The sequence below is a fragment of the Heterodontus francisci genome, chromosome 2, assembly GCF_036365525.1.
Source record: "Heterodontus francisci isolate sHetFra1 chromosome 2, sHetFra1.hap1, whole genome shotgun sequence".
Taxonomy (NCBI): Eukaryota; Metazoa; Chordata; class Chondrichthyes; order Heterodontiformes; family Heterodontidae; genus Heterodontus; species Heterodontus francisci.
The window spans coordinates 117,136,191-117,150,247 of NC_090372.1; the positions used below are offsets into that span (position 1 = coordinate 117,136,191).

Sequence of the window (14,057 nt, forward strand, 5' to 3'; positions counted from 1 at the left end):
GGGTGGTTGGAATCTGGAACACACTACCTGAAGGGGTGGTAGAGGCAGGAACCCTCACAACATTTAAGAAGTATTTAGATGAGTACTTGAAACGCCACAGCATACAAGGTTACGGGCCAATTGCTGGAAAATGGGATTAGAATAGATAGGTGCTTGATGGCTGGCACAGACGCGATGGGCCGAAGGGCCTGTTTCTGCGCTGTATAACTCTATGACTCTAAGTAGGTTTTTTTCCTCTTGTTGGTTCACTCATCACCTGCTGCAGGTCCAGGCTGGCAGATGTATTATTAAGCACTCAGCCAGCTTGGTCAGTAGTAGTGCTACCAAGGCTCGCTTGGTGATGGACATTGAAGTCCCCCACCCAGAGTACATTCTATGCCCTTGGTACCCTCAGTGGTTCTTCCAAATGGTGTTCAACGTGGACGAGCATTGATTCATCACCTGAGTGAGGACGGTAGGCGGTCATCAGCAAGAGGTTTTCTTGCCCGTGTTTCACCTGACGGCATGAGATTTCATCGGGTCCAAAGTCAATGTTGAGGACTCTCAGGGGCCACGCCCTCCCGACTGTATACCACTGTGCCGCCACCTCTGCTGGGTCTGTCCTGCCAGTGGAACAGCATATACCCAGGAATGGTGATGGAGGCTGTAAGGTATGTTTCAGTGAGTATGACTATGTCAGGCTGTTACTTGACTAGGCTGTGGGACAGCTCTCCCAATTTTGGCACAAGTCCCCAGCTGTTAATGAGGAGGACTTTGCAGGGTCGACTGGGCAGGGTGTGCCTTCGTCGTTTCCAGTGCCTAGGTCAATACCAGATGATCTGTCCGATTTTATTCCTATTTAACCTTTCTGTAGCAATTTGATATAACTGATTGGCTTGCTAGACCAGTTCAGAGATCAGTTAAGAGTCAACCACATTGCAAGGGATTTGGAGTCACAAAAAGGCTAGGCCAGGCAATGACAGCAGATTTCCTTCCTTGTTTGTGAATCAGATGGGTTTTTACAACAATCTGACAGTTTTATGATCATTAATGAGACTTGCATTTTATTGCAGATTTATGAATTAATTGAATTTAAATTACCCCAGCTGCCATGGCGGGATTTGAACTCATGTCTCTGGAGCCGAGTCCAGTAACATTACCACCAAGCTATTGTCCCCATGCTGAAGGATGCAAGGAATTGAGATGATGGCCATGTACATGGGTTGGAGAGTTTATATGGACGGAAAGGTTGTGGGAGAACAAGAAGGAAATGAAAGCAGATCAGAGAGGGCAAGGTGAGTTGAAATGTAGATTGAAATCACAGAGTCATTCAGTGCAGAGGCTGAGGTAGGAAGGGAGGGAACATATCTCAGGAAGAAACATGGGAAGGGAGAAACAAATGTCATGAATACCCTATATGCCAAATGAGAAATATTAATTTCTTCGGTTGGAAACTTACATTACTTTTAATGGAAAAATCCTACAGTAATTATTTAAAAACCAGCAGTCAAGATGGCCACTGCAATTTACAGCTGAAATACCAGGAGACTGAACTGGAGTCAAAAGTCTAACAAGAAGCCCAGCCAGGACAGTGACTGAATTATCTAAAAATGGCTTAATTAGCATGGCAGTCAAGGCAATCCCTACATACTGACTTTGAAAGAGTAAACCCCCTCCAAGTATAAACTGACACCCTGGGGCTTGTGGAACCTTGAATTTCATTAGAAGGTTCCAGAAAAACCTGAAGCAACCATGTAACCATCTGTTGGGCAGTTATTACAAAGACAAAGAGACAAGCAGTTACTGAGTGGGCAGCAGCAGAGAAGGCTGCAGGCTTCCCTTTCTCTCTCCCCAGAAAACATCAAGTGTGAAAACTGTCTGTGACTGGGGGACCCTCCAAGCCTACAGACTGCTACAGCCAGCAAACGGGGAAGAGAGCTAAATACAATTCTGCCTTCAGGAAAACCGTGAGCAAAGCAAACCAGCCAAAGTGCACTTGACCAGCAAGGACTTCAAGAATACTGCTTTAGCCGAGAACTACTGGATCATCCACTTCACAGATTGCGTATTTGAGTTCCATTTATTCTGGACTTTAATCCAACCACCGAATCTATTTTTCCCCTCTGTAATCTATTTGTGTGTGTGATTCTCATGTGAATGTGTGCGTGAATGTGTAACATATATTTTAATGTTTTTAAATTGGGGTTAGAGTGTTAAATATAACAAACTTACCTCTTTCTTGTTGAAACTCAAGAAAACCTATCCGATTGGCTCTTTCATGATCACAGTAAAGGTAAACAAATGGTAAAACACTCACAGAGGTGGTGAACACAATCACTGTTTAAAAGGAATAAACCCTGTTGCGGTCAAATAAGAGTAAGGGCAAGAGGGTAGCCTGAGACCCCCTCCTCACCTGGCCATGACACAAAGAACAAAGAAAATTACAGCACAGGAACAGGCCCTTCGGCCCTCCAAGCCTGCGCCGATCCAGATCCTCTATCTAAATCTGTCGCCTATTTTCTAAGGGTCTGTATCTCTTTACTTCCTGCCCATTCATGCATCTGACTAGATACATCTTAAAAGACACTATCATGTCCGCGTCTACCACCTCCGCTGGCAACGCGTTCCAGGCACCCACCACCCTCTGCGTAAAGAACTTTCCACGCATATCCCCCCTAAACTTTTCCCCTCTCACTTTGAACTCGTGACCCCTAGTAATTGAATCCCCCACTCTGGGAAAAAGCTTCTTGCTATCCACCCTGTCTATACCTCTCATGATTTTGTACACCTCAATCAGGTCCCCCCTCAACCTCCGTCTTTCTAATGAAAATAATCCTAATCTACTCAACCTCTCTTCATAGCTAGCGCCCTCCATACCAGGCAACATCCTGGTGAACCTCCTCTGCACCCTCTCCAAAGCATCCACATCCTTTTGGTAATGTGGCGACCAGAACTGCACGCAGTATTCCAAATGTGGCCGAACCAAAGTCTTATACAACTGTAACATGACCTGCCAACCCTTGTACTCAATACCCCGTCCGATGAAGGAAAGCATGCCGTATGCCTTCTTGACCACTCTATTGACCTGCGTTGCCACCTTCAGGGAACAATGGACCTGAACACCCAAATCTCTCTGTACATCAATTTTCCCCAGGACTTTTCCATTTACTGTATAGTTCACTCTTGAATTGGATCTTCCAAAATGCATCACCTCGCATTTGCCCTGATTGAACTCCATCTGCCATTTCTCTGCCCAACTCTCCAATCTATCTATATTCTGCTGTATTCTCTGACAGTCCCCTTCACTATCTGCTACTCCACCAATCTTAGTGTCGTCTGCAAACTTGCTAATCAGACCACCTATACTTTCCTCCAAATCATTTATGTATATCACAAACAACAGTGGTCCCAGCATGGATCCCTGTGGAACACCACTGGTCACACGTCTCCATTTTGAGAAACTCCCTTCCACTGCTACTCTCTGTCTCCTGTTGCCCAGCCAGTTCTTTATCCATCTAGCTAGTACACCCTGGACCCCATGCGACTTCACTTTTTCCATCAACCTACCATGGGGAACCTTATCAAACGCCTTACTGAAGTCCATGTATATGACATCTACAGCCCTTTCCTCATCAATCAACTTTGTCACTTCCTCAAAGAATTCTATTAAGTTGGTAAGACATGACCTTCCCTGCACAAAACCATGTTGCCTATCACTGATAAGCCCATTTTCTTCCAAATGGGAATAGATCCTATCCCTCAGTATCTTCTCCAGCAGCTTCCCTACCACTGACATCAGGCTCACCGGTCTATAATTACCTGGATTTTCCCTGCTACCCTTCTTAAACAAGGGGACAACATTATCAATTTTCCAGTCCTCCAGGACCTCACCCGTGTTTAAGGATGTTGCAAAGATATCTGTTAAGGCCCCAGCTATTTCCTCTCTCGCTTCCCTCAGTAACCTGGGATAGATCCCATCCGGACCTGGGGACTTGTCCACCCAGGATTTTATAGGAAAGGCAAGCTATGGCACTGAGGGTGCAGAGAGGGAGAGATATGGGAGCTGAGATGATGTCTTGGGAATCTGAAAAAGCCGAGAGGTGGTGCTGGATATTCCAGTGGTGAAAGCTGGCTTTGGTGTAACAAAGTATTTGGAATCAAAACCAGCTCTCATGTTTGCCTCAGTCGGTGGCAAGCAAAAGAAGATCATTGTGACTTAGGTTACAAACTAGGTATATTAAAAGTACTAAGAAACACTATCGGAAAGTGAATAATACAGATTTCAACTTATTTTAGTACTTTTAATCCACACCTCTATGGGTACACAAATACAAAGCAACAATTTGCCCTTATATACTAAACCTGAGCCTGCACCCTTAACGCAACTTATATATGCATGTTTTTTTCCCCATAGAAGAGTTTCCACATTTTCAATGGGCTCAGAACAAAATGGCAGCAAACAATCAAATATATAACTCTGCCTGGACAAGGAGTTATCAATCTGCTCCAGAGACACCCTGTGAGAGCTCCAAGTCAACAGAATTGGGTTATGTGAGATCAGTGCAGCTTTTTGGGAATGAAACAACAAAACATTGGCATCCAGTTGGCTATTGTACAAAACAAAATGATTCTGATAGCCCAGGTATTAGGAACTATATTTATTTCTAGTATTTAAATCTTTTAATATTCTTCGACAAACCTGAAGTGATCAGGTGAAGAATCAGAACAGTTGAGCAGTTTATTTAATAATCATCCAGTTTAACATCAGGCAGACCACTCCCCACTACGCACTCACAGATACGTGAGGAAGTGGATTTTCTCCCAGATAAATTAGCCTTTTTGTCCATCTGTTATCATTTCTTCAAGCCACATGCCCAGGCCATCTTCATTTGGCTTCTTTTATCTTCTGAATGGCATCCTTAACTCTGGTTTTCTGGTGTATTTCATTACATCTGATTTTATCACGAATCGAGATGTTTAACATTTGCCTTTCCATTGCTCTCTGAGCTGTAAACAGTTTTTGTTCCATATATTTTGTAGTTGTCCTTAATTCCGTCCCATGTCATGATCGGTAGCACACACTGATCACAGACCCTCCCCTCAATGCCACTGGTATTTTCTTAGCGCACGGAATATCTCTATCACCCGAAACAACTCCATCCTGCCCTAATCCTACTCAGTACCTCTTAATTTGCACTTCCTCAATGAACATTTGGCCCAGATATTTGTATGCAGTCACTTTTTCAATTTCTTCGTCTTCAATTTGTATGGTATCTTCTGTCTTAAAGTTAGTCATATACTTTCCTTTGTGCATTCCAATATTTTTACTCCCTTTATTTAAGTTATTTAGTTGTCCTTCCAAGTCTTGAACAGATGAAGTAATTTGTGTGACATCATCTGCAAATCCCAAGTTTTTAGTTGTTCTCCATCAATATTTAATCCTCTCTCCTCTAAGGGTATTTCCTTGAATATGTCTTCCATTTCTGTGGTGAATATTTTTGGTGAGATTGTATCCCCTTGTCTCACTCTTCTTCCAATATTTATCAACTGTGTTACGTCTTGTTGATGTGCATTCTGGCCGTTGCAGCATTGTAAATGTCCTCCATGATCTTCACATATCCCTCATTTATTTCTGTTTTCCTTAAAGCTATAAATAAATCAGTTAATAAATCCAATGCACAGGTTCAACTGATATTTGTTTGCTTTCTCAATGAGTTGGTTCATTGTATCGAGATGGTCTGTTGTAGAGCCTCCTTCCCTAAACCCGCCTGTTTCTCTTCGTTGGTGTTCTTCTAAAATTGTCTTTTTCCTATTTTGAATAATTTTGGTTAGAATTTTGTACAACGGAGATGATAGACTGATGGGTCGGTAATTCTTTATATCTGCACTGTCTCCTTTTGTAAGAATAAAAATTTTTGATTCTTTCCAACATCTTGGTATCTTTTGTTCCTTGAATATTTGGTTATATAATATAGTGAGCTGTGTGATTGTCTCATTATCTCCCTCCTTGAGTATATCACTTGTTAGTTCATCCTCCCCTGGGGCCCATTTCTTTTCATCTGTTTCAATGCATTTTCAACTTCTGCCTCTGTCACACTTGGTATTTTGTTTGTCTGATGACACTGTCTTTATCTTCCGATCCTTCTGCTTTGGAACTGTATAAGTCCTGGTAAAAGTATGAACATACCCTGAGCACTTCTGCCCTATTTGATGCAAGGTTGCCATCTGCTTATTTTAATTATTGAACTCTTGTTTTTGGTCTGTTTCATTTAGAGATTTATTTTGGTCCTCTTCCTGGTTCTAGTATTGTTTTAATTTGCTCCTCACTTCTCATCCTGTTCTTTTGGTGTCACTTTTTTCTCGTTATTATAACCACTTCAGCATATTTAATTTTCCTCAGAGATTGCTTTGTGTGGTATTCTCCTGCGTACCTTATGTTTGCATCAATAGTATCAATTTATTTGTCCTTGTTGGTTTTTTGACTGGTTGTCTTGCTTGGCAGTGGAATTTTTGTAGCTTCTTCCATTATTATTGCAATGACTTTGTTACATCTTATGTCAAGGTCCACCTCTGACTTCTAGACCATCAAATCTATTTTTGAATCTGAGTTGGAATGCCTTCCGTTGTTCTCTAACCATGAAGAAATTTGGCTGCTTCTTTTTCTTGTTGATAAATTTCAGTCTTGCTAGATTTTTATTGATGCTCAGTGTTGTTCTCATCATCCTGTGGTTACTGACAATATCCACCTTAGTGATGACTTCACTGTTTTCCACTATTCCCCCTTGACAGCTCAATATCAAAATCAGTTTGATTCTTGAAAGTTCAATTTGAACCTTCCCATGTTCGCTAGTTAGGCCACAGCTGGAGTACTGTGTACAGTTCTGGGCACCACACTATAGGAAGGATGTGATTGCACTGGGCAGGGTGCAGAGGAGATTCACCAGGATGGTGTCTGGGTTGGGCATTTCAGCTATGAAGAGAGACTGAATAGGCTAGGGTTGTTTTCCTTAGAGCAGAGGAGACTGAGGGGGGTCATGATTGAGGTATACAAAATTCTGAGGGATATTGATAGGTTACATAGGAAGAAACGTTTTCCCTTAGCGGAGGGGTCAATAACCGGGGGCATAAATTTAAGGTAAGGGGCAGGAGGTTTAGAGGGGAGTTGAGGAAATTTTTTTTCACCCAGAGGGTGGTTGGAATCTGGAACACACTGCCTGAAGAGGTGGGAGAGGCAGGAACCCTCACAGCATTTAATAAGTATTTAGATGAGCACTTGAAATGCCATAGCATACAAGGCTACGGGCCAAGTGCTGGAAAATGGGATTAGAATAGTTAGGTGCTTGATGGCCTGCACTGACACGATGGACCGAAGGGCCTGTTTCTGCGCTGTATAACTCTATGACTCTAATATTGGTTTTTGTTTTTCTTGAAATATGTGCTTGTGATAACAAGTCCATGCTGAGCTGCAAATGCAATCAGTGTTTCTCTTTTATTTGGCTCCAACTCCAAATTTTCCTAAAACTGAATTCTGTCCTGGTTTGGATTTTTCTATCTTAGAATTGAAATCTCCCATGACAATTATATATTTTGATTTCTGTTCTTCTATTGCATTCATAACATATTAATAGAATTGCTCGACTTTCTCCTCTGTGTGATCACTGGTTAGCTTTCAGCATCAGATTGTTTCAGTAAATATTAGCTGGAACTGATTTTTCATCTTGCGAAGTATTTTAATAAAATGTGGTTCCTTCTCAATAGTGCCTGCTTTACAAAAAAAACCTTATGCCTGGTATGCAAAGAGCAAGGAGGAGACACTTCAATCCTACATCTGTATTGACTGACTTGGTCTCAGCTAGATTAGTACAGAGATGCTAAAATTACTCTCATAATCCCCAGGCTGGGAAAGAGTGAAGAAAACAATCCACCAGCATTTCCAGTCATAAATTACATCCTCTGTAATTGCGACCACAATGCACTATCCCTTCTTCATCTATCTACAGCATCTGATATGGTCAACACCTCTCCTCTGTTGTGTAGCTCAGTGGAACTGCCCCTGCTTGGTTTCACTCTTACCTATCAAATTGTAGCCAGAGCATCTCCAGCATTGGCTCCTCTCCATGCCTCCGGATTGTTAACTCAGAAGTCCATCAAGGATCTATTCTTGGCACCCTTTTCTTACTCATCTACATGTTGTCCCCTTGGCAACATCATGTGGCATCATGGCAACATCTTCCACATGCAAATTGACTACACGTGCTTCTACTCCATACGCTTGCAACCGACTCCAATTCCCTCAGCCACTGTTTCAGGCAGATTCAGACAGTTCACAACTTTGGTATTCTATTTAACCCCCAACTGATTTAACAACCCCATATCCTCTCCATTAGAAAGGTCATCTAATTCCACCTCTGTAACACTGCTGTTCCACCTCAGCCCATCTGCGACTGAAGCCTACATCCATGCCTTGGTCTTGTCCAAACTCAACTATTCCAAAGCTCTCCTGGCTTGCCTGGCATTCTCCACTCTCCGTAAACTTCAGCTTCACCAAGACTCTTTTGCCTGTATCCTATCCTACACCAAGACCATGCACTCATCATTCCACTCCCCCAACGCTTCTAATTAAAAATATTATCCATGTGTTTAAATCTCTATGTTCTTGCTCCTCCCGTCTCTGTAACCTCCTCTCCCTCACCCATCTCAGAAATTTTAATTCCTGTAACTCTGGACTCTGTGCATTTCCCCTCTCTTTCCTACGTCGCTATGCTTCAGCCAACTAAGCCCTACATTCTAGAATTTCCTCCCTAAACTTATCCTGATTTGCAACCCGCTTTAAAACCTAGTTCTTTGACCGTGCTCTTTTCACCCCTCTTAATTTCTTTTTCTTTGGCTCAGTGTCCATTTTTGTCCTGATTATGCCTCAGAAGAACCTGGGAACATTTTCCCATGTTAAATGCACTATATTTATGCATGTTTTTGTTGAAAACAAAGACTGTTTAAACATACTGCAAGTTGCAGAAGTGGGATATAGCAGAAAAACTAGTGAAGAAAAAAATTCTCCCTTTATTCCCCTCTCTGGTTTTATTCAGGCTATGCACCAAAGGTGGGTAAATTTACTCTTGTACTTCTGCTAATATTGTTTTGTTCTATAACTGTGCACGAGAAGATGCACGAGAATAAGAGTTTCTGGTCTTTAATTGGCACATCCCACTAACTGTGATATGGTACTCACTATGTGATTATCTTGCCATTCTACAGAAGTAGATCATCTAATTTACTGATATCTCTTGTTAACATGATGACTGAAGTCAAATTGTATTCCACTCTATCATAGACATTTCCTTTTGCTCTTTCCTCCCCAACCCACATTCCCTGCTTCGGTACTTGCTGAAAACCTGTTACATCGCTAACTTTTTCCAGTTCTGATGAAAGGCCATGCACCTGAAACACTGGGCTGAATTTTGCCGCTAGCTTACCAATCCTGATATCAGGATAAATTCCAGATTGGGAACTCAGAAGAGCAAGTGGCAGGACATCAGATGCTATCTTCCCAGAGGTGGCCAATTAAGAAGCCTCCTCCGGGAGCCCTCTCCAATTAGGGATAGCAGCTGGGTTCCAGTGTCAGGAGTGCAATTAACACGGTCCTTTGAGATGGCCACCGCCCGCCTTTGCAGTGTGGGCGATGCCTGACCATCAGCAGGAGCGGCAGTGGCGCTATGGAGGCGCCTTTAGTGGGAGGGAAGTGGCTGCCAATGAAATAGGGCAGCAATTAGCGGAGACATCAGTCTCTATGAAGTGGCTGCAAGGGCATGCCTACTGCTTGTGGATAGACCCCTTTTGCGAATTACTGCCGGCAAATAAATGCAAACTGACAATTGCGTCACAGCTCGGAGATCCCAATGGAAAGCTGACTCCGATCCATTGCTGGGCTCCTGACATATCAGAGGGCCCATGTGACTCAGGGAAAATCTCTTTTGGTTTGGAAAATTGCAGATAAGTGGCGCATGACCAGCCTTAAGTCGCTTACCACTGCTGCCAGGCGGGTTCCCGTCGTACCCACGAGTCCACCACTGGGAAAGTCACCTGGAGGCGGAACAGTGTCAGGGAGCTAGAGGCCTGCTTTAGGTTGGGAAAAAGAACCCGACCAAACCACAGCGGGCCCAAGTCCCTCCGATTTTGCCCCAAGCCCGACTCGAACCCGCCACTACTGGGCCCGACCCGACCATCCCTTTACTTACCTTCCTGACATCAAACCTGCAATAAGCTGCAGCGCATGCGTGATGACGTCACAGTGACGTCACTCTCTCACTGCGCAGACTCAGTTTCGTCCCGGACTCCCAGCTCAGGTAAGTTTTTTTTATTTTTAATACTTACCAGCAGAAGACTTACCGTGTGTGTCCAGCCCGACCCGACTCGATCTGGACTCGGCCCGAGCATGAAAGCCAGCCTTGGAATGGCCCAACCCGACCCGAACCCGACAGATGTCGTCGGGTCCCGTTGGGTTCGGGTCAGGTAGCAGGCCTCGACAGGGAGCCATCCCAATAGAGGTTGCCCGCTTCTTTCCTGCCACCACCCACCCCCCCACACCCCGTCTCCACAGGATCGTAAAAATTCAGCCCATTGACTCTGTTTCTCTGTCTACAGATACTGTCCGACTTAAGTATTTCCAGCGCCTTCTGTTTTTACTTCAGATTTCCAGCATCTGCATTATTTTACTTTTGCATTTTTATGACGATATTCTTGGATTTTTACTGGTGATCTGGAGATTGAATTTCACAACTCTCAATGATTAATGATTGGATATGAAAACTTTGCCTATGTATTTAGTTTTTAATCCCATGCCATTTCAGAACTGAATACACAAAATTGTTCTGCAATTTGCACCAACTGGAGGTCAACAGCTAATATTGGGGATTGGAGTTTAGCTGCACTTCAGGGCCATCCTGGGCTTTGGCAGAACATGGTGGTGGGGTGGGGGGAGCAGGGGTGGGTGGGGGGGGAGGGAGGGGAGTGCAGTTTGACAGTACTGCATTGCGAGTGTGAATGTATGTACATAGACATCGTTTGCTTCAAAATTCACTTTTTTCTTTCCCGGTCTTCCCCTAACCCTGAAAAATGAACTCAATTACAATGAGAAAAGACACCAGGGTGAAACTGGATAGCGCCAGCCTGCTGACACAAACTGGGCACTGGAAATGATCCCTGCGGCGGAACAACTGGACCCAGGAAATGCTCAATATTGGGCCTCAGGGCCCTATTCAATTTTGACTGATGAGCAGCATCTATCTTCTGTGCCTCCCCAGGCAACACACCGGCAAAGTGCATTTAAATTTAAGTGGCGTCTGTGTTCAGGGCTGTCCAATTTCAGCAAGGAGTCAGCAAATTACTATTTCAGGCATGGGGCCTGGACATCTATACTTCAACATCTACCAATTAAGTGAGCAACTCACTTCCAGCACAGAATGTGCATGTGGCACCACCCGCCATATTTGACAGTTAGGCACCCATATCCATCTCCTTCTCCTCCTTTAAGACCCTCTCTAAAACCCACCTCTTGCACTAACTTTTGGTTACCCCTTCTAATATCTCCTTCCCTGGCTCGGCATCCATTTTTGTTACATCTCTGTGAACTGCTTTGGGTCATTTTATGGCTTTAAAGGTGTTTCATAAATGTAAGCTGCTTGTGTAGTCTGTGGTGAATTTCCCATAACTTTCTTTTGCTCTAGGGAGGTACTTAGCCTCTATTCATCACCTTCTCTTAAAAGATAAGCTCAGATCAAGAAATTTCAGAATGAACCTAGGTTCTTATTCCTACCTTTCTCAAGTTCAACAGGGAAAAGATCCAGCCTTTCTACACGTTTTTCCAGTTCATACTCAGCAGATGCAGCAACTGGATCTACGTCATCATTTCTCCTATCATAGTCTTCATTCGAGTATGTATGGAAAACCTGTAAAAACAAAATCTGTGTCACTGTAATGGCTCATTTATAAAAGTCTAAGACCAATCTAAACCAATCTATCAATAATAATATATAATAAACAGCTCTGCACAAAGGTAGCGATGCTAACATGAAGCACAGTTAACTGAAAGCATCCAAAAATATTATTCATATATATGAATAAAAGTCTGAAAGTTTTTTCAATAAAGAAAATTGAGCAAGGTGGTACAGTGGATTCAACAGTGGCCTTTCATCTCTGGAACCATAAGTCAAATCCAGCCCCGACTGATGGGACAAATCAACTTGAGCAGATACAATCCAGTTCTTTGTAGACATGGGCCTATAACTCAAAACTGTCTGTAATCCAGTACCAAGTGGCAACCTCAGGGCATACTAACATCCTTCACCATAAAATTTTAGAAAGGGGAAAATATGACTATGCTTTTAACAGACCTGTATATCATACAGGCTACAGAATGGCTATCTTTGGAATACTTCATATTTTAGAGAATCTTTTTGCCCACCATCTGAGGGATGCCTGTCCAACGAGATGACTCAATGCTGACAACCAGATTGTGTATCAAAAGCTTTCAAGTATGTTGTACTGAATCCCAACTCCACCCATACCCTCAGAAGAGAGATCTTATATTTCACACGCAGAAATTGGAGGTCGATTTGTTTCCCCCTGTTCAACGTTGGATTTTCTCTTTTGGCATATCTGTATGTTGGATTGGACATATTTCAGTTAAGAATTATGTTTTATAATAATGATATCCTTCTGATAGTTCTCATGCTTCAGCAATAATATTTCAACCATGTCAATGACTCTGTTGAAGTAAACTCATCAACCTCCTTTCCATCTTACTTGCCACTCGCCTCTGGATCTGCTAACAGATCAACAATCACTGCTGAGATATTAAGTTGTGTGAACTTCAGTTTGATTCTGTTTTTAGTCTAACTATGTCAACATGTAGAACCAGTAACAATTTAAATAAATTAAGTTTGAGATATTAAAATGCAAAGTTTATTTCTATGCTGCTCAACACTCAAGCTTACTAACTGCCATATGGATCAGAGGCAACCCTGGCAAAACTTGCATAGCCATACCCAACCAACAGAACTGCTATTTTATAAGGCACAATCCATTTTAACTTAATTTTCATTTATTTCTGTTCTAATGTGAAATGAATATTTATGATTGCATATTTATGCTAAATGTACCCTTTTGCTTATGGTGCATATCGTGACATTACTATTCTTATACGGACACAAAAGTCCGAGTGTATCAGGCCTGTGTCCTCAGTACCTTGCTCTACGGCAGCGAGGCCTGGACAACGTATGCCAGCCAAGAGCGACGTCTCAATTCATTCCATCTTCGCTGCCTTCGGAGAATACTTGGCATCAGGTGGCAGGACTATATCTCCAACACAGAAGTCCTTGAAGCGGCCAACACCCCCAGCTCATACACACTACTGAGTCAGCGGCGCTTGAGATGGCTTGGCCATGTGAGCCGCATGGAAGATGGCAGGATCCCCAAAGACACATTGTACAGCGAGCTCGCCACTGGTATCAGACCCACCGGCCGTCCATGTCTCCGCTATAAAGACGTCTGCAAACGCAACATGAAATCCTGTGACATTGATCACAAGTCGTGGGAGTCAGTTGCCAGCATTCGCCAGAGCTGGCGGGCAGCCATAAAGACAGGGCTAAATTGTGGCGAGTCGAAGAGACTTAGTAGTTGGCAGGAAAAAAGACAGAGGCGCAAGGGGAGAGCCAACTGTGCAACAGCCCCGACAAACAAATTTCTCTGCAGCACCTGTGGAAGAGCCTGTCACTCCAGAATTGGCCTTTATAGCCACTCCAGGCGCTGCTTCACAAACCACTGACCACCTCCAGGCGCGTATCCATTGTCTCTCGAGATAAGGAGGCCCAAAAGAAAGAAAACTATTCTTAGCTAGAATGGAGAGGAATGGGTAATTCCTCAGTAAATCACACCTGGAGATTGCACTGATATTAAGTGGCTAAGTTTGATTTTACGCACATAATGGCTCCGATATTAATATGAAGATGGCGTCTAAGTTGGGGGGGGGGGGGGGGGGGTGGAATTGTATGGATGAAACCCAGAAGTCAACTAAGTGGGTC

At 43.3% G+C, this 14,057-nt stretch overlaps 1 protein-coding gene across 10 annotated transcripts in view; it reads right to left on the reverse strand.

Moving 5' to 3' along the window:
• ppp1r9a (protein phosphatase 1, regulatory subunit 9A) overlaps window positions 1-14,057 on the reverse strand; it is a 358,146-nt gene that overhangs the window by 240,163 nt on the left and 103,926 nt on the right. For all 10 annotated transcript variants that reach the window (XM_068009859.1, XM_068009863.1, XM_068009853.1 and 7 more), the window contains exon 2: window positions 11,792-11,924. In XM_068009859.1, the coding sequence (XP_067865960.1) occupies window positions 11,792-11,924 (133 nt within the window). The remainder of the gene's footprint in view (window positions 1-11,791; window positions 11,925-14,057) is intronic.